At 36.4% G+C, this 23794-nt stretch overlaps 1 protein-coding gene across 1 annotated transcript in view; it reads right to left on the reverse strand.

Annotated features, from left to right (window-relative positions):
• ADGRV1 (adhesion G protein-coupled receptor V1) overlaps nucleotides 1-23794 on the reverse strand; it is a 515461-nt gene that overhangs the window by 432926 nt on the left and 58741 nt on the right. Inside the window, exons 23-32 of the mRNA XM_046001147.1 lie at nucleotides 20660-20840; nucleotides 18944-19146; nucleotides 14969-15098; nucleotides 11670-11750; nucleotides 10178-10317; nucleotides 7810-8419; nucleotides 4229-4444; nucleotides 2567-2782; nucleotides 1610-1854; nucleotides 168-349 (exon numbers count right to left, since the gene is read on the reverse strand). Of these exons, the coding sequence (XP_045857103.1) occupies nucleotides 168-349; nucleotides 1610-1854; nucleotides 2567-2782; nucleotides 4229-4444; nucleotides 7810-8419; nucleotides 10178-10317; nucleotides 11670-11750; nucleotides 14969-15098; nucleotides 18944-19146; nucleotides 20660-20840 (2204 nt within the window). The remainder of the gene's footprint in view (nucleotides 1-167; nucleotides 350-1609; nucleotides 1855-2566; nucleotides 2783-4228; nucleotides 4445-7809; nucleotides 8420-10177; nucleotides 10318-11669; nucleotides 11751-14968; nucleotides 15099-18943; nucleotides 19147-20659; nucleotides 20841-23794) is intronic.

Below are 23794 nucleotides of genomic sequence, written 5' to 3' on the forward strand. Positions count from 1 at the left end.
GCTCTTCATACACATAGTCATAATTCAATTAACAAATTACCAAACCTATAAAAGAATTAACATTATATAACAACCATCAAACCTGAATTATTTAATTGCACAAGAAGTCATTTCCCACCACCCACAACCTCCATTCCCCCATAGATGCAAGCCATTGTTTCATATACCTTCGCCTAACAGTAATGTTAGCACAGGAACTTCGCTCCAGAGGTTCTTGAATGTGATAAACCGACTGAATAAAGGCTACTGTACCGTAAGGATTATCATTGGCAGGAATAATAATACTTGCCACTTGATCTAACCCAATAGTACCTCCACCAGAGGCATCAGTTAGTTGCACTTGGATAACCTAAAAATACAGTGAAAATTTCCTTAACAGAATCCCAGTTCTGAAATTAAAATAACAATGATGCAGGTGGGGGATAATCAGACATATAATTGATACAAGGACAAGGAGAAAATATAATGTAATATGAATGGACTCAAAGAAACTCCCCCATTACATTTACAAATCCAACATGTAACAGAATAATACATTACTGACTTTTAATAATAAAGCACAATTATACATAACAGGCCATTTAAATTCCTTAACATTCAGGTATATAATCTTGCAAATCAACTTTAAGATCCTTGTTATAGTTACCCTTTCAATAAAACATTGTATGTCCATTCTATACATTTTTTTATTTAGGTAAAATATTGGATGTATGTTTCATAAGAAGCTAATCTATTATGCCTTATTTCCCACATTATCTTAAATGGAAATCCTCTGACAAAATTTAAAGATGTCCTATCATAATGCTACCTAAACCGTGAGAGAAGGAAAGAGAAATGTTTTATATGTATTAACTAGTACCTAATATTTTAGAATTGAAAAACACAACTAGTATTCAAATAAAATATTATGGACTTCCCTTCTATGAAATCTGATATTATTAAAGAATAAATGCTGTTAAAAGTAATTTAATGACACCTACGGTTTCATAATATTTGAATTTCATAATGTAAAATTATCTTCCAATATATGTTAGTAATGAATCAACTTTTTCACTGAGACTCTATTTTTATTTGCCACCTAGCTTCTTCACCATGAAAAATAAGTATCAGGCAGATATATCTAGGATGGTATTTGTCATATAGTAAATTTTTAAATTATTGAAGAACTAATAAGTAAACAAGTAGAAAATCAAAATCTAAATTTAAGATCAACTGGCCCACACTCAAGCTAAGAGGGAGTCTAGATACAAATTAAGAGTTTATATGGAAAAATGTACAAATATACATGTTAAATATATAAAGATAAATATTTAATCAAATATATATAAAGATATATATTTAATCATTTAATGAAAATGTGGAAAAATACAGTGTAACTATACAAAAAATTTACACTAGTGAACTGCAATATGTACCAGACCTTTTCCTAGAATATTCTTGTTTTTGTTTATCTATAAAAATCACTTTTACACTACCATATTTTAAAAATTCTTGCAGAAATAATTAACTTGACATTTTCTATAAATACTACAACGACAGCCATCTGTTCTAGTCACTATAAGACAAGGTATGATTTACAGTGTCATTCTATACTAGCCATTCCTCTCACCTCTTCAATCTCCGGAACGTCGTCAGCCAGGACCTCTAACAACAAGGTTTGAATGGTTTCCCCAGGGGCAAAGGTCACATTACCTGAGACAACTCGCAGGTCACCAGTAGCAAGCTGTCCATTAATGGTGGCGACCCACTGAACAGTAACATTGCCGAGTGTCCCAGAATTTCGAATTATTGGCAGGTTTACCTTCACTGAGTTAAACTCAGGTTCCTCTACAATAAGTTTAGTAATCTGAAAACCTAATGGGCAGAACAGAGTTAATTTCAAATACAAAGTGAAACTGAGGCAACACAGAACTATTATCATCCGATAGCTGATTGTTTTTCCCCCCTACGCAGCCTGAATATAAATAGCTAAACCCCCCAAATCAGACTAACATGCTGTGATACTAATTGGTCAGGCCTGACAAAATCTCCACATTTTTATTCATTATGACAGAAGCAGAAATCACTAACTGAGAATCCCACAACGGTCAGGCCTGTACTAGTCATGAGGGAAGTAGGTCTAGTGAGTTCTGTGGCTAACTGCACAGTGCAAGCCTGGTCCAAAGAGGTGGCTGCTATTTTGTTCCCACAACTGATGCTATGCAGGAAGGGAGGCTCAATGTTGCCAGATTTCCTGCTAATCGAGAAGGCCAAAAATCCAGATTTTTGTATAAATTTACGTAAATTAATTTTTGAAAGAATTGTCTAAGATCCACAAAACACATCTAGAAGCCAGATCTGACTTACAAGCCTAAAAGTTTTTCCCTTCTGTATTTATGCTAAGATGCTGATTTCTTTTTTTAATAACCACTAACCACTGCTAGGAGTGTGCATGGATATCCTACATATTGGTATCAGTCAGTAAAAAAAGGGAAACATGATCAAATTGATTCTAAGTCCCTAAAAATAAAGAAATATATGGTCTATATTGACAAGTTACAGGGAAGACACAAACTAGTTTGGTTACCAAATAATCCATAGGGGTCATCAGAGGCCTCAATAATAATGATTGCCTCTGTTAATGCCCCTAGTTTGGCTCCTCCTGTTGTTTCATTCAGCAACTGCACAAGAAAAGATTCTTCCAGTTCAGGGTAGATGTCATTAATGATATATATTGGCACAGCTTTACTGGTTTCTCCTTCTAGTAAGACCACATCCGATGAAGCTATGCTATAATCTTCACCTATAAAGATAAAAAGCAAAATGTTAAGACTTAGTCCCAAATATGATAATAAACATGCCATATATACTAGTAAAATACTAGGACCTATCAAATTCTACAGATATACTTGTAAAGCTTTTTTGAGGATATTGACTACATATATTCTAAACAAAAAGATTTTTTCTCTCTTGCCAGAAAAAACAGGTTTGAGATCATAAAATAATGAAAAAGACCTCCAAAGGGTGTTCAAGTGTATCCTTTCATTTTTAGAAAGATGTATGCATAATTTCTTCTATTTGTCATATGCAGACATAGATGATACAGCTATGATATAGATATAGACATAGACAAAAATATATAGAGTCATCCATGACCACAAGATAACCCCTTATCTACAAAAGAGAAAGAAAATGTGCACAATCTTTTAAAACAAAGAACAGAACTAAATTCTGACCTCACTAGAAAGATATGTTATACTGCTGTACAGATATAGACATGTCTGCATCATCAATGTTATTGCTGGAAACTATGGGCTTTCATAAAAAAAAAAAACTGGATTAAAAGCTGTTACTGCATACCACTCATGTTGGCGGTAGCTTTGTTTCTGGTCAAACAGTGGGAAGGGAATGGAGAGAGCCTCCTTATGAAGCCTAAGGCTAATCTCCGAGAACACTGATTCATCCCCATTCTTGAGCAATGTGTAGGGCCCCTTACAGTCAGGCATTCATTCCTCTAGGCTACCCATCCTGCAAGCTTGCACGCAACACACGTACTTAGGGACTAGGTGAGCCTTGTTTATTATCTTTTCAAGCAAATATCATTTATTTCAAAATATCAAACGTGTTATCCTATCCGTTCACACTCATGTTTCTTCAAGTGCATGACAGAAAGATTCTAATTGAATAGCTCTCAGATCTCCCTCTAGATACTCTAACAGCACCAATAAAAAAGGCAGTCTCCTAATGTTTGGCAGTGAAATCATTTTGCTTCCATAGAATAGTTAATACTAGCCATTGCCTCTTCCACATTCTTCATAAATAAATAAACAAGCAAGATAAATGGGTTGAGAGGCAAGAGTGTTGCCAAGCAGGGCAACCATGCAGCTGCACATTTTATCCTGCATTCCTCGGGATCATTTACACATGAATCCCTTTCAAATGACTAAAAAGTATACACAGAGAAAGCCTAACAATTCTTTCCCTAGTTTACTTTTCATTGGTTTCTGCCTACTTGGGTCATTTTAACTTTAAAATTCATATACAGTTTTGCGAACATTTTTCCAAAAAATTCTACAAAACCGTGTCCTAAATACACAATAAAAGCTCTACATTTATGCCTTTTAAAAGATGCAAGAGAATTATTGCTTTCTGGTTGATTTTTCTAACTGCATCTGTAAGCGGCGTTTGTTAATTAAGGATATAATTTCCCTCCAAAACACTTCACTGCCCCTTGTTGGTCTTCTCTCACCTGCAACTGCAGTGACTGGCACGGCTTTAAACTTCACAGAAACATCTGCGAAGGCTCCTCCTGCTCTAGTCACATTGATAATGGGTCCGACGTGACTTTCTGCCACTCGAACAACAGGTGCTGAGAGCTGAAGTGTTCCAAATGCATCATCATTGGCAACGATGATTAGATGAGCAATAGTTTCTACCTTGGGCCCAAGGCGTGGAGAATTTGGAACTGAAAGACAAGAAAAGCTAATGTATCAAAATTCTACCAACCTGCCAAAAATCATCGGGAAACCTCAGGAAGATTCCGTCAGCCAAATGGGATCCTCAGGGGTGCCTGCGTGGCTCAGTGGGTTAAGGCCTCTGCCTTCGGCTCAGGTCATGATCTCAGGGTCCTGGGATCGAGCCCCACATCAGGCTCTCTGCTCCGCAGGGACCCTGCTTCCTCCTCTCTCTCTGCCTGCCTCTCTGCCTACTTGTGACCTCTGTCTGTCAAATGAATAAATAAATATCTTTCTAAAAAAAATGTGATCCTCATTCGGTGCTTCTTTCTACCATCGCTATCAAAAAACATGTACTGACTACTACGACCAGCACTAATCTAGATATGGGGGAAACAAAAACAAACAGAAAGTCCCTACTATCTTGTAGCTTTACATTCTAGAGAGGTTTTTATTATAGACTCTTTAGCACAGGAAGTTATCCTACAGAAATATTTTAGTAAGTATTGGAAATTTGTCAAGAGGCTCTTCCAAGGCTCCTCTAATTAGTTGCTAGCATGACATAAAATTTTTAGAAAACAACATTTCACTTACAAAATTGAGTAGGAAAGTCATTAAGATTTGTGTCCTCAAAGACCAGCTGCAAATCATCATACTGTAACAAAGTTACTCCCTCTCTGTTATCCTGTCCTTGCTCACAAACCCATTCCTTTTTCCCATCTTCATTAACAGCCTCAAAGCTACCCCAACGCAGATTCACTTAACCAACTGAGCCACCCAGGCACTCCATCCCCAGTGCTGATACAGTAAAAACTGTGCTCAATACTTTCAAGGCTCTCTTCTCACTTTCCACTGATTTTAGAGACAGCAAAACTTGTTTTGAAGGCATTTAAGACCTTCCACAAACTCTCCCTAAATTATTTTCTAGGTTCAATTCCAACCAGCACCTTTGTGAAAACAACATAAAAAGTGACATTTTAACACAAATGAAACATCAACAAATTCTTATGAGCAGTAAACAATTTTGAATTGATATTCAGAATATCTTTAACAGGGGGTATAGCTCAGTGGTAGAGCATTTGACTGCAGAATATCTTTAACAACTGTTGTATTTGGAAACATGTGATAATAAAATTAAACATTTTCAGACAATTTAATCTAAAAACAGTAATACCATTTAATTTCAATGACAGAGATCCACAGACTATGTTAAATTAAATCATGATTAAAATTTAAAAACTCTAAATCAATATAATAAAATTAAATTCAACTAGATTAGAAAAGAATTTGCCAGGCATTATTCTAAACACGTTTCTTGTAGCAAATCATTTAATCCCTACACCATCTCTGTGGGGCAGGTAACACTGTCCACATTTTACCAAATAATCAGAGGCACAAAGACGATGAGGAAGTCACAAGATATCATGCTAGTACCTGGTAGACATATCAAGAAGCATCCTGTGAGAGTTTGTCTAATCTCTTGGTCTCTACATACAATTCCTTATCAAACCAGGTATAAAACCTTCAGTTATCGAAATCGTACATTCTGTGCTATGCTCTTACCCAGGTGCTGATCTCCAGTCTTCTCGTACTGCTTTCCTCAAAGTTAATGATTATACTCGAAGTACAATAACAGAGACCTTATCAGGTCCTACACTGATTTAGCTTATTAAAATGTAATCACTATCACAGATTTGCATTTAATTGTTCTTTAATTATTTCACATCATCTTACGTCTTATCTTACATCACATCTTACGTCTGTTGTGAACTGCCCCAAGTATGCTGCATGGTTCCAGGAACATAATAAGCATAAAATACATGTCAATTGTCTCTCCTATCCCATAGCACATTGATATTCTGCATACACCATGTTATTAACAACAATTGTATTTACTGAATGCTTATCATGTGCCAGATATTGCATTAATTTTCACATATATTATTACATTTAAGCCCCATTATATTTCTGTATAATAGATAAAGAAATTGGGGCAGAAAAAGATTATGTTCAATAATTTATTACTATATATTGAAACGTAAGTTATCTTACACCAACACCCACAGCTCCTAGTCACTGCTGTACGTGATACTCCCTTTTGGCTTTATTTCTATCTTACTCAATAAACTGAGATCCTTGAAAACTAGGCTTTATTTTATAATTCTTACTCAGTAAGACTAATCGCTGGATTTTATTACAATTCATTTGCTCTTAGAATTGATCCTAAACCTTAAGAAAAAAAAGGATGCGTATTGTGTGAGAAATTTAACCTTGACTGTAATCTGAACTTAATATTAGCTGTTGTCCTTTAAAGTAAATTTCTTCCTATAATCTTGAACTACAATCACTTACTTACGTTGTGGATAAGAATATTGTTTACTATAAAGTGTATCCATCCAGGTATTACGGTAAGGTGAAGAAATTTATTTATGAGAAACTTTAGCCTATATGGCAAAACACAGTCAACATGCAGCGCTTAGAATCTTATTTTTGGAATATGTAATTGCAGTTTCATTAAGAAGGTTTTATTTGTTATAAATATTGCTCTAAAACTGATGTTAAATTGATATCAAATTAATATCATTAATCTTTCTTCCTTTACTTGTTCCCTTATTCCAGGAAATCTAGATTCTTACCTTTATTTGTCCTCTTAGGGAGATGTGACTAATGAAACAAGCTATAACACAATGACTGCTCTCAGTTCCAAAAGCACAAGGCGTGCTCTCAACCAGGAGCCACCCTGCTCTATTAAGCCCCTGAGCCACAATTCCAGAGGGAGTAACTGCTTCTTTTCAAAAGAAGTTGCCAGATTGGCTGATTAGTCACTCCTCATTCTTGTCCCCAACCAGTGCCTTCTTCTCAACTCCCAGTGACCAACAAATTTACAGGATTTCTTAGTGCTACACACTCCTGTCCCCCTTCCCTTGCACACTCGCTGGACCCACGTGCTCATCGCCGATGAAGCTCTATGGGTCAGGGAATCAGCCTGAGTGGATAAAGGTGAAGGAGGCTCATGATCTTGCCACAAGAACTATCCCTAGAATACCCAGATTGACTTTAGAATGATTTGGAAGCCACAATACATAATACTAGTACTAATACATAGTACCAATACAATAGTACTAGAAGTCAGTTGCGCTGGATTACACCAGAGCTTTTAACAATTTAGTTTGGGAACATAAGGGACTTTCAAAACATAATTTTGGGTTTTCAAGTGTCCCACTTCCATTTGTGTTATAGTTAAACTTGTGTAAGGTGATGTTTTCAAGGTAGAGCTTACTATTTTTAAAGGATTTTCTACTATACCCAATTCTTAATTTATTTTTTTAGGATTCTTACCTCCCATAATAATAAAAACACACTCATGGTTACTTACTTGGGCGATTCTGTACTTTCTCTATTAAAGTAGAGTTGAGTAGCTCAATAAATACTGACTCCGATCTTTCCGGTTCATCATCATCCAAAATTGAAATAGTTATGGTTGCCTCACTCTGATTGGCTCCAAAAAGAACGAATCCAGAAGCTGGTATATAGTCTTTTCCTTGAGTTGCTCTGGCTATATTAGGTGGAAAATAGGGCGGTTTTTGCATATCTTCCAGTGTTGCATACTTGACTAGGACTTTTCCCATGAGGCCTTTTAATCTCATCACTGACAGTGTGATATTCTGGGCTGCTTCCTCAACTTTGATAGGTCTGTTTGTCTCAGAAAAGATGAAGACCCCACAAGGATCATCGCTAGCCAAAACTATTAATGTGGCATTAGTATGAACTCCCAAGGAGCCACTGGAGACACTGAGGATTGACACAGAGAAGACCTTATCCAGTTCTGGATCTTCATCTGGAAGTATCTCCACTGTGATGTTGGCACTCTTCTGCCCAGTCTCAAATGTGACATTGCCAGAGGTGAAGGCCAGATCGCCATCAGGATCGGAGCCTATGCTCCAGAGCAAAGTCACTTGAGACAGAGCTCCATGGCTTCTCATTATCTATAAAATATGTAATAGCAAAATGTATTAAGAGAGGGATTAAAACCATTGATTTAGAGGTTTGTAAATATAGAATGATAGCAGGATATTAAATTTTCATCTTATCTTCTACAAGTTTTTCGCAAGAATTTGAGATTCTTGATGGCAGGGACCAACAACCACCAGTCTCTGAAGACCCTCACAGTACTTAAAAAGTGATTGTTGCATAAAGCTACACATTGATTGAACATTTTTACCTTCTAACTAAACTATAGCTATATCATTTCTACAATTATGTATTAGTAATGAAGCAAATGAAATTAATAATTTCTTTTGTTTAAGCATACTCATGAAAATTTTTGCTTTTACTACAAAAATGGTATATACTTCATTGTAAGGAAGAAATGAGTGATATTTTCTGAAAAGTTAGCCATAAAACTCGTTTTTGAAAACAAATTATATTTCCTTTTATCTTCAATGTAAGATGAAAAACTCACCAAAAAACATATTTCTCCCAAAGTTGAATAAAATATATGTAAGAAGCAAGAAATACTTTTGCCAATAATATATTAAGAAAAATAAATAGCTTTAATTTTGAATGTTAACTCAAAATAACATTCAAGACAGGAATTTTATAAAACTGGATCTTTTCCCTTAATTTTTTTCTTTTTTTGAATGATTAGTTATCCTTTCTAAAGTTGCTTAAATTACTCCACAACAATTTACTGAAGATCTGCCATTGAGTGATCTTTCTTCATTACTTATATAAAATCTGAGGAAGCTGAGCAAGCTTCAAGCTCCTCCCAGTTGTTTAACAATTGAATCAGCTTAATTCTTAACTGGAACAAAGCAAGGAAGGAAATAGACACACACACACACACACACACACACCCTGCATATAGGGTTATCATTATTATTGCTATTTACAAATGTTGTGGATTTTTTTTCCTTTTTGGGAGAGAGGTGAGATAGGATTGCATTTTTCTACCAATTATCATTAGGCATGGCCATGTGATTTGCTTTGACCAAAAAGTCTAAGTGGAAAGGTTACAAATCACTTCCAGAAAGAAATCATAAGGGCCGGTATGGAATTCTCCAACCCACATTTTCCCCTCCATGAAGACAGAAGCACCTGCCTGGATGTTGCCTCTGGGATCCTTGGTAACTTAACAACTGGTGATGACCAAGTTCATTTGGAGACATACCATGAGTGGAAGAACAAATCTTTATTATACTAAGCCCCTGAGCTTTAGGAGACATTTGTCTCCATAGCCTAAGTGAATTAATACAAAATCTATAAAAAATAATATTTGGAGGGCTCCACCATATTCCTTAAAGAGTCAGGATTCCTCAAAATCATAAGACAAACTTATATGCAAAACTACATACAATGGGGCGCCCGGGTGGCTCAGTGGGTTAAGCCACTGCCTTTGGCTCGGGTCATGCTACCAGGGTCTAGGGATCAAGTCCCGCATCGGGCTCTCTGCTCAGCGGGGAGCCTGCCCCCTCTCCCTCTCTCTGCCTGTCTCTCTGCCTACTTGTGGTCTCTGTCTGTCGAATAAATAAATAAATCTTAAAAAAAAAAAAAACTACATAAAAAGACAAATGTCAAATCACTATTCAATTATCAGTTTGTATTGTGTGTACCACTAGGCTTGTTCCCCTCTACCCAAAAAGGAAAAAAAAAAAAACAAAAACATAAAGGACACTTTCACAATACAATAAAACAGTTTTAAAAGAACAGAAAGTGTCTAAGAGTGGAGGGAAAACTGTACTCACATTTAATGTAACAGTGCTATACCCATCTTCTGGTTCAGTTCCGCTGACAAAGAGTGACTCAGGGCTAAATTCAAATATACCATGAGCATGGTCAGAAGCAGCAATTGTCACCAGAATTTGTGAGGCCACTCCTAGACTGGCTGCATGGGTAAGTTCCAACAAATGGCAAGAAAATGTTAATAAGTAATTTACAAACCAAAGGAAAGCCAAGGAACAACTGTTTGAAAAGAGTTGTACCATTCATTGAGTACGTTCTAATTTGTTTTAGAAAGAAAGGCAGACACAAATGGTTGCCACACATATTCATGCTTTTATGACCTTTCTCTATTTTGGCACCAATGTGATATACAAGTGCTGTATAAGCACTTGGAGATGAATAAGGAAAACTTGTTTTCTTTTTCTGTCCTATGAAAGAGAACATTCTTCCACACAGAGTATATGAGGAAAGTCTCCCACGATCCAGGCTGACCTCAGAAGAACATGAGCCAAAATGCCTCTTACCTTTATGAAACAGTTTCCCTATGATTTTCAACTATCTGACTGAACAGATTCTTGGTTTTTAACGTGCATTAGTTCTAGGCCTATTTTTTCATCACATTATATTATAGATCTACCTCTCCTGGCTCCTAAGACGCCAATCTTAAAACTAAGAAGAAGCATTGCATTTTTTCCTAAGAATTATGTCCAACTTTTATGTTGCATTAGTATATGCAGACAAGAAAATGAGCAATTCCAGAAGTAACAGAGTAATTAAATATAGTGGTTGTTACATGAGGCATTGGTGTAAGTTAGAAATGAGAGAGGTGCGAACATGAGTTCTAACCTTAAAACATAAAACCTGAAATTGTGATAAAGGAATATCTGAGGATTAGAAAAATTCTCCCTTAAGAAATAATTTTCTCTCGATACAAAAAAAAGTATCTGAGGTAAAAAGCTGAATCATGTTTGCATAGGAATCTACTTGAAATCTCTTTTCAGTATTCCCACCCATGACTGGCAACTTATTCTCCCCATTTATTGCCTTTTTAACTTCTTTTTTCCCAACTGTTTTGATTAAACGCTACATATAAAGACTGCTGGCTCTTTTTGTAAGTAAAATAAGCATGATACATTTAACAGTAAAGTATAAATGTACTATTTCTCTCTTTTTAGGTATTCAAAGCTATGTAAAATATTTTTCAAAAATCACTTTATGAATGATAGCAAAATTTCTATTATAGTTAGAATCAGGACACTGTATTGGGTTCATACAGAGGAAAGTCTGGGCTTTGGAGGTAGGTAAGGACTTGATTCTGGCTTGATCACTTCCTAGTTGGGTAACTGTGACATGGAGCAAATACTAATTTATAAAGTTGCTGCTATGCTTACTGAGATAAAATATGTAAAGAAGCTGCACATAGTAGATGTAAATAATTGGTCAGTATTGTTATCTCTAAAAAGAGAAGTTAAAATAAAATGAAGACTAGTAAAGGGCCTTGGAACAGCTGCTTACCATGCTTGTGAATAGTTGGAAGGAAGAATTCCATGTCCCCGTCACCACTACCACTGCCATCAACCCTAAAGAATTCAGTCACTTCACAAGGAGACACAGAGACACACCCACACAATACACATTGACACAACGAGAAAATGGAGAGCTCTTAAAACATATCCAGAAAAGAGGAAAATGTAGTAATATTCACCCAATGGCATGCATTCTTCCATAAATGATAAATTATTTGAAGTGGTAAAAGTATAACATTTATCAAGCTACTTATTTATTAAAAATTCATCCATAGCTGTAGGAAATACTCCATGTTAAGCTGTAATTGGCATTTCCCATTTCTGTCAATTTAACCAGTTGTCTTTTTAAATCACTTAGTTAAAGCAATGTAAATTGCTTCCAACATTTTATTTTTGTTTCTAACATTTTAAATACTTTTAAATTATTTGTGGTTGTGTATAATCTCACACTTAGGCCTATATGACTATGACAGAGTCACCTTACCGCTCACCACAATCAACTCAAAATTAGGGAAATGCAACTAATATTTCCCTCCAGCCATATGTTCAAATTCCCACTTTATTTACCATTCTCAGACTTGATCACCCTTTTGCCACTGACATGGTAGAAAGAACCCTAGACAAGCAATCTACAACAATCACCTAGTGGTAAAAGATACCCACTGTAAAACTTTCAGCAAGCCATTAAAACTCTTGGTACTTCAGTTTTCTCACCTAAAAAATGTGTTGCCTTCTATAGAACTGCTCTAAAGACCAACTAAATAATGTAAAAAATAAAGTTCTTGGCAATATATGAGGACTATGATAAAAAAAAAAAAAAGACAGTGGTTTACCCTCACTTCCAATACACTTAAACCCCACCCATTAATTTACCAAAAGTTTGCAAAGAAGAGAGGAAGTGTACTAATGATAGCAACGGAAAAGAAGATTAAGAAAGGCAAGTCCACATCCAGACCTATGTGCTTCTATCAGTGTCCTTGACTGACATGCAAGTTTAAGATATGCCCTGCTCTTCTGTTCTTCCCCTCAATAGGACTAGGATACACCAGACATGAGAATTTATGGCACCCCAAATCTGAAATCATCTTAGAGACTTAGGAGACAAAATGAATTTTAAGGAATATCCAGTATATCCCCCATATTATCTGCAAGTCATGAGAGACGATGGTTCAACACTATGCACTCTGGCTAACATAAAACATCTATGCAGGTAGCTATCTTACATACAGTTGGTTTTACAGACAAAATATGGAATGACGGTTGCTCCCCTGACTCTCAAAAGAATTTAGTGCCTCACAATACTGTACTTCTTAGACAGTCCCTACTATAACTTGGGGAATAGAAGCCACTGTCTAGATTTCTTTACCTCCAATCCCAACTCACTGAGGGAAAATGAGATTCTCTGCCACTATTGCTTACTCAAATTCTGCAAGATTGGTTTTCAACTGAGTACTCATGCACAATTAATACCTAACAATGCATATTCTACAAATATGGGAAGAAGTTTCTATATAAGATACCAAGTATCACTATGATCAGAAATATTACTTCTGAAGAATACTTAATGTTCCTTATCAATCAATAATGATCGCTAACATTTTCTCTATTCCATAAGTATTGCTAACTACAAGTGATACAAAGAACAACTTTTCAAATATTTTATAGTGGCCTCTAATTACTGAAGTTGTGTCATGAAAATATGATTTGGAAATGCGAGGACTTCTTTCTGGAGGACAAACCAAGCTGGTATTTTTACATGCCATCCTCCAAACAGGCCACCCAGCATGTTTTTACTGCTTTATGCAATCAACCAAGCTGCGGCACTGTTTAATCATTTCCCTGGTTTGACCTCCTTTGCTGTCACCTGGGCTTTGGGAACACAGCAAAAGAAAATTTGGGGATATTTTCCATACTTAATCCAAAGTCTCATTACATACTAGAAGAAATTTTAGTATTTCTGTTTTACTCAATCTTTCCCTTTGGGTGGCTGATATAGTATTATAACCTTCTTCATTAAAACAATGAAGATAATAATAAAACAGTAATATCAGGTTTTTGGAATGAAGAGATTATCCTGCTGATACCTTCCCAATTCTCAGTTTCTTGCATTTATAAAGGGACTATGGTACATATCACATGCATTGTATAACACCCCCAGCAGCACCTGAAAATCATACACATCAACACTTCTGTGAAGAAACCTATATAAATAGTTCATCCAAATGACTGTAAGAAGCATCTCTTCATTGCAGATGAGTTTTGCCATGAAATGAATCCTGACTCCAAAAATCTTTGAAAATTGGGAGATTCTGAATATCAGAATTGAGGATAAAGTGCTACTGCCCTGTTTTATTGATAATCATAAATTATCATAATAAATTATCCAATAATAATTTATCTAAATTATCATAATAAACTATCTAAAATGGCTAAATTCACCTGGGCTACACCTGGAGATAGCTCTAAAGAAGCTACCATGAAAACTGAAAGAGTAAGAAAGGAAAGACATGATTTTAGGAGCACCTACTACGAACGACAACTATAATTTGGTGATTCACTCAGGGGGTGCCTGGGTGGCGTCCAGCTCTTGATTTCAGCTCAGGTAGTGATCTCAGGGATATGGAATCAGGTCCATGTGGGGCTCTGGGTTCAGTGAGGGAGTCTGCTTGGGATTCTCTCCTCCCTCTCCCTCTTATACAATCTCTCTCTCAAATAAATAAATAAATCTTAAAGTTAAAAAAAATAATTTGGTGGTTCATTACAATTATACTATTTTGGGGATTCTTTTTTACATATATAAAGAAATATTTTGTGCTACGTAGAAACACATAATAAGTATATTTCTAAGTTAAAAAAGAAAATAAAAGCACTCAACTTGGAAAAACCAATGGGTAATAAAAGGGGAAAAAACAGCACAATAGGTGGTATCCTTATAATAAACATTAGAAATATTAATTCAGAGTTAACCAAACCTCACAGAAAAAGTCTATGTAAACAAAACTCTGAGTTGAATATTAATTTTTAAGACTAATTTTCTAAATTTATGTAGGGAGATGGAAATATTCTTTTTACCAAGAAAAGAAAGGGACTATCCATCAAAAACTGTCTACCAAATTTATCTTAAGTAATTATTATGTTTAGGGTGCTTTTTCCAAAGACTAGTAACTCACACATTAAAAAAAAAAAAAGGCAACATTGATTCAAAGGATCATATTTCCTTAAAAGAATCAGCTATCCTTAAGACAGATGAACAAGCAAATATTTGATACTTTTGAGTCACCAGCTTACCTCCTCCCTCCAAGTTCAGTAATTCAACTTTAAAAGATTTTTCCAATTCTGGGACAGAATTATCAGTGATATTAACAGAAATATATTTGTATCTTTCTCCTGGTTGAAATTCTAAGGTACCGGCAACACTCTGAAATACAAATAAAAGACTTATTCATTAGATTATAATTATTCTGTATATTAATGTGCAAGATGAGAGTGTCTTCTATGTCCCAAATTATTTAAATACTGAAACATAAGAATATAAGTAAAATATAAATCTGAAAACACTTAAGTGGATGTGAATAGTGTTTGATATAAATTTTAAATAAATATTCTCCAACTAAGTAAAGCAGATGGATTTTTATTTCTCTTGCTTGCCTATTCATCAAAAAAGCAGTCCAGGCAAACGAGAAATCTGAAAAGGTGACATCCACAAATTCCTAAATTAATTCAATGAGATGCACGAAACTCTTGACCACATATATTTAGAACTGTTCAAATTATATCAGGTAATATAAATAACCAGTGCATAACAATAGCATTTTCATTCTGAGAATTTCTCCAAACAATAATAAATATCAGTCTACTGGGCATTAACGTTTTCTTGATTATACTTGCAACTGCAATTCACAATATAGATCTCGCATCAGAAAAGTTCACATACTAGAGGAAAAACAAAAAGTTATTTAAGTTCAAAGTCTCAAGGCCCTTTTTTTCTCCCCAACCTCATTATCTCTTACATAAACATCATCCCCTCAAGTCATGAGAACACATTTAAAAGTTTCAAATTTTTCTAGTGTTAGCTTGTGTGGACAAACTGTGTTTCATTCTCAGGAGCTATTAATGATCTTAGAGCTAAATTGAGAAACCCATGTACAATTTACCTAATCATGCATTTATTTACTTTTTTCAATATTTACCAAATGCACATCATGTACATGGTACCATCTGAGATGCTTGGGATTCAAAAACAGCCAAGACAAATCTCTAGCTAGATGGAGATCATTCTATAAGGAGAGTTAACCACATAATATAATAATTTGAACAGAAAAACAACTGCTATAAAAGGCATATAGTAATCTCAAGAAGGAAGTAATTAACTTTGCCTAGAGGACAGTCATCAGTGGAGTAATTCCACAAGTCTTAACAACAGAAATAATATTTGACTGTCTTAGGAAACCATCTTCACTTGACCTTAGCAATATCCTGCATGATGAGCCATTTCTTCTTCTAAAAATAAGTTCTGGTATTCCATTACATCACACTCTCCATTTTTCCTTACGTTTCTAGCTCATTCTTTTCAGTGTTCTTTGTTGATTTTAACAGTTGCCTTACAATCCCTAAAAACTGCTCATCAGACTCTCTTTAGAGTCTTTTTCTAAAAAAGGCTACCATGCATTTAGACTTCAAATAGTATTTATACATTCCCAACTCCCAAATTCTTGTCTCCAAACCTCTGCTATCCAGACTTAAAACTTAATGTCTATTTCAAAGTTTTCTTATCATTTCTGTCAGAATTTTTAATTCATGATTTTTCCCTTTAAAAAAAATCTATGCCTGGGGCGCCTGGGTGGCTCAGTGGGTTAAGCCACTGCCTTCGGCTCAGGTCATGATCTCAGGGTCCTGGGATCGAGTCCCGCATCAGGCTCTCTGCTCAGCAGGAAGCCTGCTTCCTCCTCTCTCTCTCTCTCTGCCTGCCTCTCTGCCTATCTCTCTCTGTGTGTCAAATAAAAAAAAAAAAAATCTATGCCTTATCCTCTCTACAGTACTAAATTATATAGTAGCAAGTTGTTTGTGCCAGGAACTAGGGAGTCACTTTTGACACACTCTTCTGCCTTATCCTTTGCACTCAACAACCTTCAAATCCCGCTGTTTTAACTCGAACACGTTTCTTGAGCCCACCTACTTCTTCACATCTAAGCCATTACCCAGGTAGTGGACTCCTTACTGGCCTTTCTGCATCCAGTACTTCTATCTTCCAATCCATTCTCCCCCATTCTGACTACTGAGCTTTTATAAATACATAATACCTTTCAATTACTTAGCTTTGTTTTTTAAAATATAAGGCACAAGTGTAGCATGATCTCTAAGGCCTAGAAAGATCCAGTCCCCATATACCTTATCTTTTACCAGGACACCTAGCTCTCCACACTCCGAAAACACTGGTCTTCTTTCTGCTCCTCATTAGTACCATCTAACCATTTTAACCATGCCATTTTACCAGTGTTGAGTAGTTCTTTCCCCCTTCATTTAGTTTAATCTTTAGTTTAAACTTCAGAGCTCAGCATAGGTATCACTTCCCTTAGAAAGGCCTCCTCAACTACCCTATGTCAATACCCACCTCTTTCCCAGGGTACCAACCTTGAACATTCCTATAACTGTGATTCAATCATTAATTAGTTGTTTTATATCACAAGAGCTGGAAGTAAGCACCTGTATGGTGGGGACCACCTATACCTCAGCATATGAGAATAAGGTTAAGAACAATGATGCCTGATATTCAATTGTCTCCACTTCTATAGATGATCTTTCCTGGCACTTCCCCTCCATCCCCCAACACATGTATACTCACATACACAGCCTAAGAAGTCTTACTTTTGTGGTAAAGCAGCAGAGAGAGATGACCCATCAAAGAGAAGTGAAGAAAAATTATCACATTTTCAGGAACAAGCAAATATCACAGTCCAAAGTGGAAACCAGTGACATACAGAACATCTAAGTACCAATACCATAAAAATCATCAGAAATGTCTTCAAGGGTAGTAGTTTTCTGATAGTCGTGAAAGATAGGGGCATAGGTTTTGTTTTGTTTTATTTCATTTTGGTTATTAAAGAAAATGATAATCCAACTGGAGACTGGGGATTTCCAGACTACCTAGATATTGGACACCATCAATATAAGGACCAAAGTATTTCCCTAAGAAAATTGCAGAGAATACTAAGCTAAGCTGTCATGTCTTCTGCAATTTGTTACATTTCAAATTAAAGATATAACATATGTCAAGGCAAGAGAAATATAACTTGCCTAAGAAAAAGAGTTTGAGAAGGAAGAAATCTGAGAAAACTTCGTTAACTGGACTATAGCCAAAATTAATTAAATTCAATTAGCCAGGGTTTCTGGGGTTTGAGGAAAAAAGCGTGTACAAATTACTGGATACTGTACCATTGTGTGGGTTTTGTTAGGAAGGAGGAGAAAAACAGGAAAACTAATATTAAATTGAAAGGAGATGATTCTTTGGGAAAACAGAAATGTTGAAGGATATAAAATACTTCCTCAGAAGTACAGCCAAGAAGAAATTATGAGCATTTGCCTAATACAAATGAATACTTGTGATATTCATACTTGTGTCAAGATATAGGTGCCATGTTCAGGACATGACACTTAAAATGCTGCCGTCTATCCTCAGAGCAATCCTGGCCAGCAGATATTATCTCCTCTTAATGATAAAGAAACTGAGATTAGGAAGATCTGAGCTCCTAAGGCCATCCACTTAGAAGACCACTTAAAACCCAGTTCAAAAATCTGGTCCAGTTCAAAAATCCCAATTTTCTGTTTGCCAGTACCACACTGCTGCTCACTTGAACAGAAAATATGATTAAAATTGAAAAGACATGGACATATAATTTCTTCATAAATTTGGTCCTATTTGATGGATGCAGACATGAGGATTTAAAATGTGTTAGAAACAGAACTGTAAATACACCTGGTCGAAACCTGTAACGTTAAAAATAAATAATACAAATGAAAACTATGACAAATATAAGGTACAAGAGGAATCATCAGTATGATAGCTACTTAAGTGTCAGGCTTCAAAGAACTGAAGTACTTTAATTTCTAGAAACAGAAAAGCCTAGAGAGCCATCAGGGCTTATTTTCTGTGTTGAGCAGGATTAGGGCAAGTCCCTTCCGGTTAGTCCTCCAAGAGAAGGGTTGAGACTATCTGACAAGTGCACATATCATTTCCAAAGGACTAAGGAATATATATATATATACCTGGTAGTCCTCAGGACTGAATGCTGTCAGTGGCACTGTCCTAAATTCTGCCAGAATCCTCCCTAGGAGGCCTTGTGCCCGGACGACCAGTAGCCTCACTTCTCCATCTTCCTCCTGCACAGTGACATGTGGAATACTGCTTGCAGGCAGGATCATCGCGTCCTCAGGCTGGGGGGGCAGCCCTGTGGAGAACTGAAGCAAGCCTGCAAGACACAAAGAGAGGAAGGACATTCTGGCCCCAATTATCCATGGAAGAACTTCTTTTTTTTTTTTTTCAAAGATTTTATTTATTTATTTGACAGAAAGAGATCACAAGTAGGCAGAGAGGCAGGCAGAGAGTGAGAGAGAGAGAGAGGAGGAAGCAGGCTCCCTGCCCAGCAGAGAGCCCGATGCGGGACTTGATCCCAGGACCCTGAGATCATGACCTGAGCTGAAGGCAGAGGGTTAACCCACTGAGCCACCCAGGCACCCCCATGAAAGAACTTCTTATTCATTTGAAACAATCTTGCACAATTATTTTGATTGCCAGAATAAAATTCTGAGGGCTTTCACTGGAAAAGACTTACGTGAAGATTTAATATGCTTTTGACATAGACTATGTCAATAAGTTTTCAAAATGTTAAAAGTTAAAATGATAATTTTCCTTATTTCTACCCAGAGAATCTTATATTTGAATCTCTAGAATTCATTCTTGGACTTAGAGCAGAACATGATTAATGCCACCCTAAAGGATCTGCAACACAATTAAGAAAAATTAAACTGGGACGCCTGGGTGGCTCAGCTGGTTAAGCAGCTGCCTTCAGCTCAGGTCATGATCCCAGCGTCCTGGGATCGAGTCCAGCATCGGGCTCCTTGCTCGGCAGGGAGCCTGCTTCTCCGTCTGCCTCTGCCTGCCACTCTGTCTGCCTCTTTCTCTGCTCTCTTTCTCTCTCTCTTAAAAAAAAAAAAAGAAAAAGAAAAGAAAAATTAAACTAAGAAAATCAGAGTTGAAGAGCCTCTCAGGTTTCCTACACAGAACTTTTAATAGTTGTTCTTGCTTTTTTCAATATAGAAAACCGGTCTCAATTTATTAATACAATTAAGAAATTATTAAGAAAATTATCACTTTTCAGCACAGACAAAAAGAAATTTATATAAAAAGATAGTGATAACTCCACTTCTTGAAGGTTAATAAAATATAAGTTAGAAAGTACTTCAGTTAGTTAGGGGTAACATCACAACAGGATAGTTTAATTTTGAGAGGTCCCTGGGTAGCTCAGTCATTAAGCGCCTGCCTTTGGCTCAGGTCATGGTCCCAGGGTCCTGGGATCAAGGCCTGCATCAGGCTCCCCGCTCAGTGGAGAGCCTGCTTTTCCCTCTCCCTCTCCCACTCCCCCTGCTTGTGTCCCCTCTCCCACAGTCTCTCTTTCTCTCTCTGTGTGTCAAATAAATAAATAAAAATCTTAAAAAAATTTCTGAAAGTCATGAATAGAAATACTTTTTTTCATTTTAAATTCATTTAAATAATCCTGTATTATTAAACTTCAGAAATTGATCTTTATATTTTCTTTCATAAACAATGTCCCTCATAATGGCAGCTTAGAATTTCAAGAGCCTAGAAGTTAAAGGGCCTGAAGTTCTATTTCAATCATTTGCAAAAAGTCCCTTACGAAGTTTTTAAGTAGACCAAGTATACCCAGAGGAGAGAGGATTATTTTTGCAAAAGGGCTTGGTTACCATATGGATGATCACTAGCTTTGATCGTGATATCTGTTGTTTCCTTTTCAGGATCTATGCTTGCACCACTGGTGGGGGTTGAACCTAGCTTCCCATCTCCAGGAACTGCAGAAACCAGCGTCACACGGAAATACTCATTAAGCTCAGGAATATCATCATCAAGAACATATATATTCAGGACCTATAAATGTAAAAATGCAGAAGCATGAAGCAATGAGGCATACAGAAATTACTTACCCCTTGCCAGAAGAAAATAAATAGCCAATTAAGTTATAATTAACTGAAGTTACTACTTCACATGATACATTTTTTTTTAAAGATTTTATTTATTTATTTGACAGACAGAGATCACAGGTAGGCAGAGAGGCAGGCAGAGAGAGAGGAGGAAGCAGGCTCCCTGCTGAGCAGAGAGCCCGATGCGGGGCTCGACCCCAGGACCCTGAGATCATGACCTGAGCCGAAGGCAGAGGCTTTAACCCACTGAGCCACCCAGGCGCCCCCACATGATACATTTCTTAAACACTAAAACAGAGAGAAAGAGAGAGAGACCAAAGAAAGTAATTATTTTTAAATAATAATGGGTGCTGAGCAGTAATATTTTTGGCCTAAAAATGTCATATTCATTTGATGTATTGATCTGTCAGTATAATGATACATTGATCTATCAATGTAATATCACATGTTGCTTGTAAAAAAGACAGTGGTATTACCAACCTCAGGGTACAGAGTTCCTAAGTGAGGAACTACATGTTATCTGATGGGATGTGGTGGGGCAGTAGGAAAGGGCAATATATACATGTCTAGTGCCTGACATACTTAGTAGCAGCATTTTAGAAAAGAGATTCACAATGGACCTTGAAAGTCTGGCACAAGCAATCCTTCCAAAAATTAGCGGTAACTCAGACATTCTCCACAAAATTTAACTCAAAATTTGAAGTGAAAAAACAATTCCCCCTTCCTTTATTAACTGAATAAGCATGTTTTGACACCTATAATGTGCCAGGATTAGAGAAGGCTTCAGTTGCTAAGAGGTTCACAGTCTGTTGTAGGAGAGAAATCATGAAGAAAAAATTTAAAATGCAATATAAAATGCTGGTTAGTAGGTTTGTTGTCTAATTTTGAATCACAAAATACAGTAATCATAGTGTTTATTGCACATATTTAATAAATATTAAGTTAATAATTAATATGTGCAATAATAAATATTATTTATTTATGCAATAATAAATTAATAATAAATAATAAATATTGCACATATTTAAAATTTTATAAGATTTTAAATAAATAAATAAGAAATATCATGACAGAGTTATGTACAAAATAAACAGACAAAAAAACCCAACCAACTCTACCTACTAAAGATTTTACAACAGAAAGCTTTTAAGCAAGTCTTAAGGTATTAACTGCAGTTGTAAATAATAATGGGAAGGGAATTTCAAGTAAAAGAAACAATACTTAGAAAGGCACACGGTGCATGAAAGAATAAGGCTTACAAGGAACTGCAATTAGACTGTGCCATGACTGGAGCAGGAAATACAGCTAGATAGATAATCAGGAGTCAGACCACAGGGACCTTTTATGCTATTATTTAAAAAAAAAAAAAAAGACTCTTTGCTTAGGCCCAAGGCACCAGCAGGATGGGCAGGTGTTCGGTCTTCATACAGTCAAGAAGCTCCTTGGCCACTGACAAGACCAGGAGTGGCATGACATAGTACAAGGAAGTCCATTTGGGCATAGTTCTGAAGGTCAGCACTGTTAGAGGAGCTTCCCATGCAAAGGGAATTATGTTGTAAAAAAGGGTGGAAAGCCAAACACCCAAATTATGCCATCAGGGATTACGTCAGGGTCCTGCTGATCAAGAACGGCAGAAAATCACAGCCTTGGTGCCCAATGATGGTTGTCTGAATTTTACTAATGTAAGTGCTTTAGTCTAATGTAGTTTCTGTTCCTGGAAGAGTTTCTCCCGGGTTTTTATATAATGAACAGGTATTTTTAATGACTGCCACTGACACCAGAAGTAAACTGCTGACTTTATTCCAGGAAATGATGGAGTTCTGACTGCTGGATTTGGTTGCAAAGGTCATGCTATTGGTGACATTCCTGAAGTTTGCTTTAAGCTTGTCAAAATAGCCAATCTCTCTTGGTCTTATACAAAGGCAAGAAGAAAAGAGGAAAGACCACGATCACAAATTCTGATGGGGAAAACATGACAGTAGTAAATTTCATATGCCGAAAAAATTGGACTTTATTCCATAGGCAGTGGAGTGAAACTGAAGAATCATAAGCAGGAAACTGACAAAATGAGAATTTTGTTTTAGAGTAAGTACCATGGCAGAATGTAAACAGAGTGGATGGGGCAAGAAAAGATACTAGAAGTTGAGCTAGGAGGTGACTGACCAGAAGTAATGACATCTTGAACTAATGCAGTGACAGTAGAGATGAAGAAAAAGAGATAGATTTGAGATTTGTTCTGGAGACAGAAGACCCAGACCCCGATGTCTCACTTAGTACAGCAAGTGAGAGACAGAAAGGAATGAAGGGTGACTTCCTGGTTTCTCCCAGAAAGGAGGGTGACAACAGTTTGACGACAAACTAACTCCAAATGCAGTCTCCAAACTACTAGTCATTGGGCCTAAAAGCATTTGAAGAACTTTTTTTTTTTAATTTTCAGTTTACCTTTTTTTTTAAAGTAGTTTTTCTAGAATTTGATTTAGTAGGTCTGAGGTAGAAACTGAATTTAGTTTTAATGTTCATTTTTATCTTGATTTTAAATTAGAAAGTAATATACGGGGGCGCCTGGGTGGCTCAGTGGGTTAAGGCCTCTGCCTTCAGCTCAGGTCATGATCCCAGGGTTCTGGGATAGAGCCCCACATCGGGCTCTCTGCTCTGTGGGCAGCCTGCTTCCTCCTCTCTCTCTCTGCCTGCCTCTCTGCCTACTTGTGATCTCTGTCTGTCAAATAAATAAATAAAATCTTAAAAAAAAAAAAAAAAGAAAGTAATATACGGCACAGCCAATATACTCTAAGGAGAAGTGCAAAAATGACACCTATTACCCAACTCATGTCAGTGTTCTGGAACAAAGGGGAACAATATTTATTCTGAAGATTTAAAATGTCTTGCTCTTAGAAAGCAAGC

This window comes from Meles meles, chromosome 3 (genome assembly GCF_922984935.1).
Source record: "Meles meles chromosome 3, mMelMel3.1 paternal haplotype, whole genome shotgun sequence".
Classification (NCBI taxonomy): domain Eukaryota; kingdom Metazoa; phylum Chordata; class Mammalia; order Carnivora; family Mustelidae; genus Meles; species Meles meles.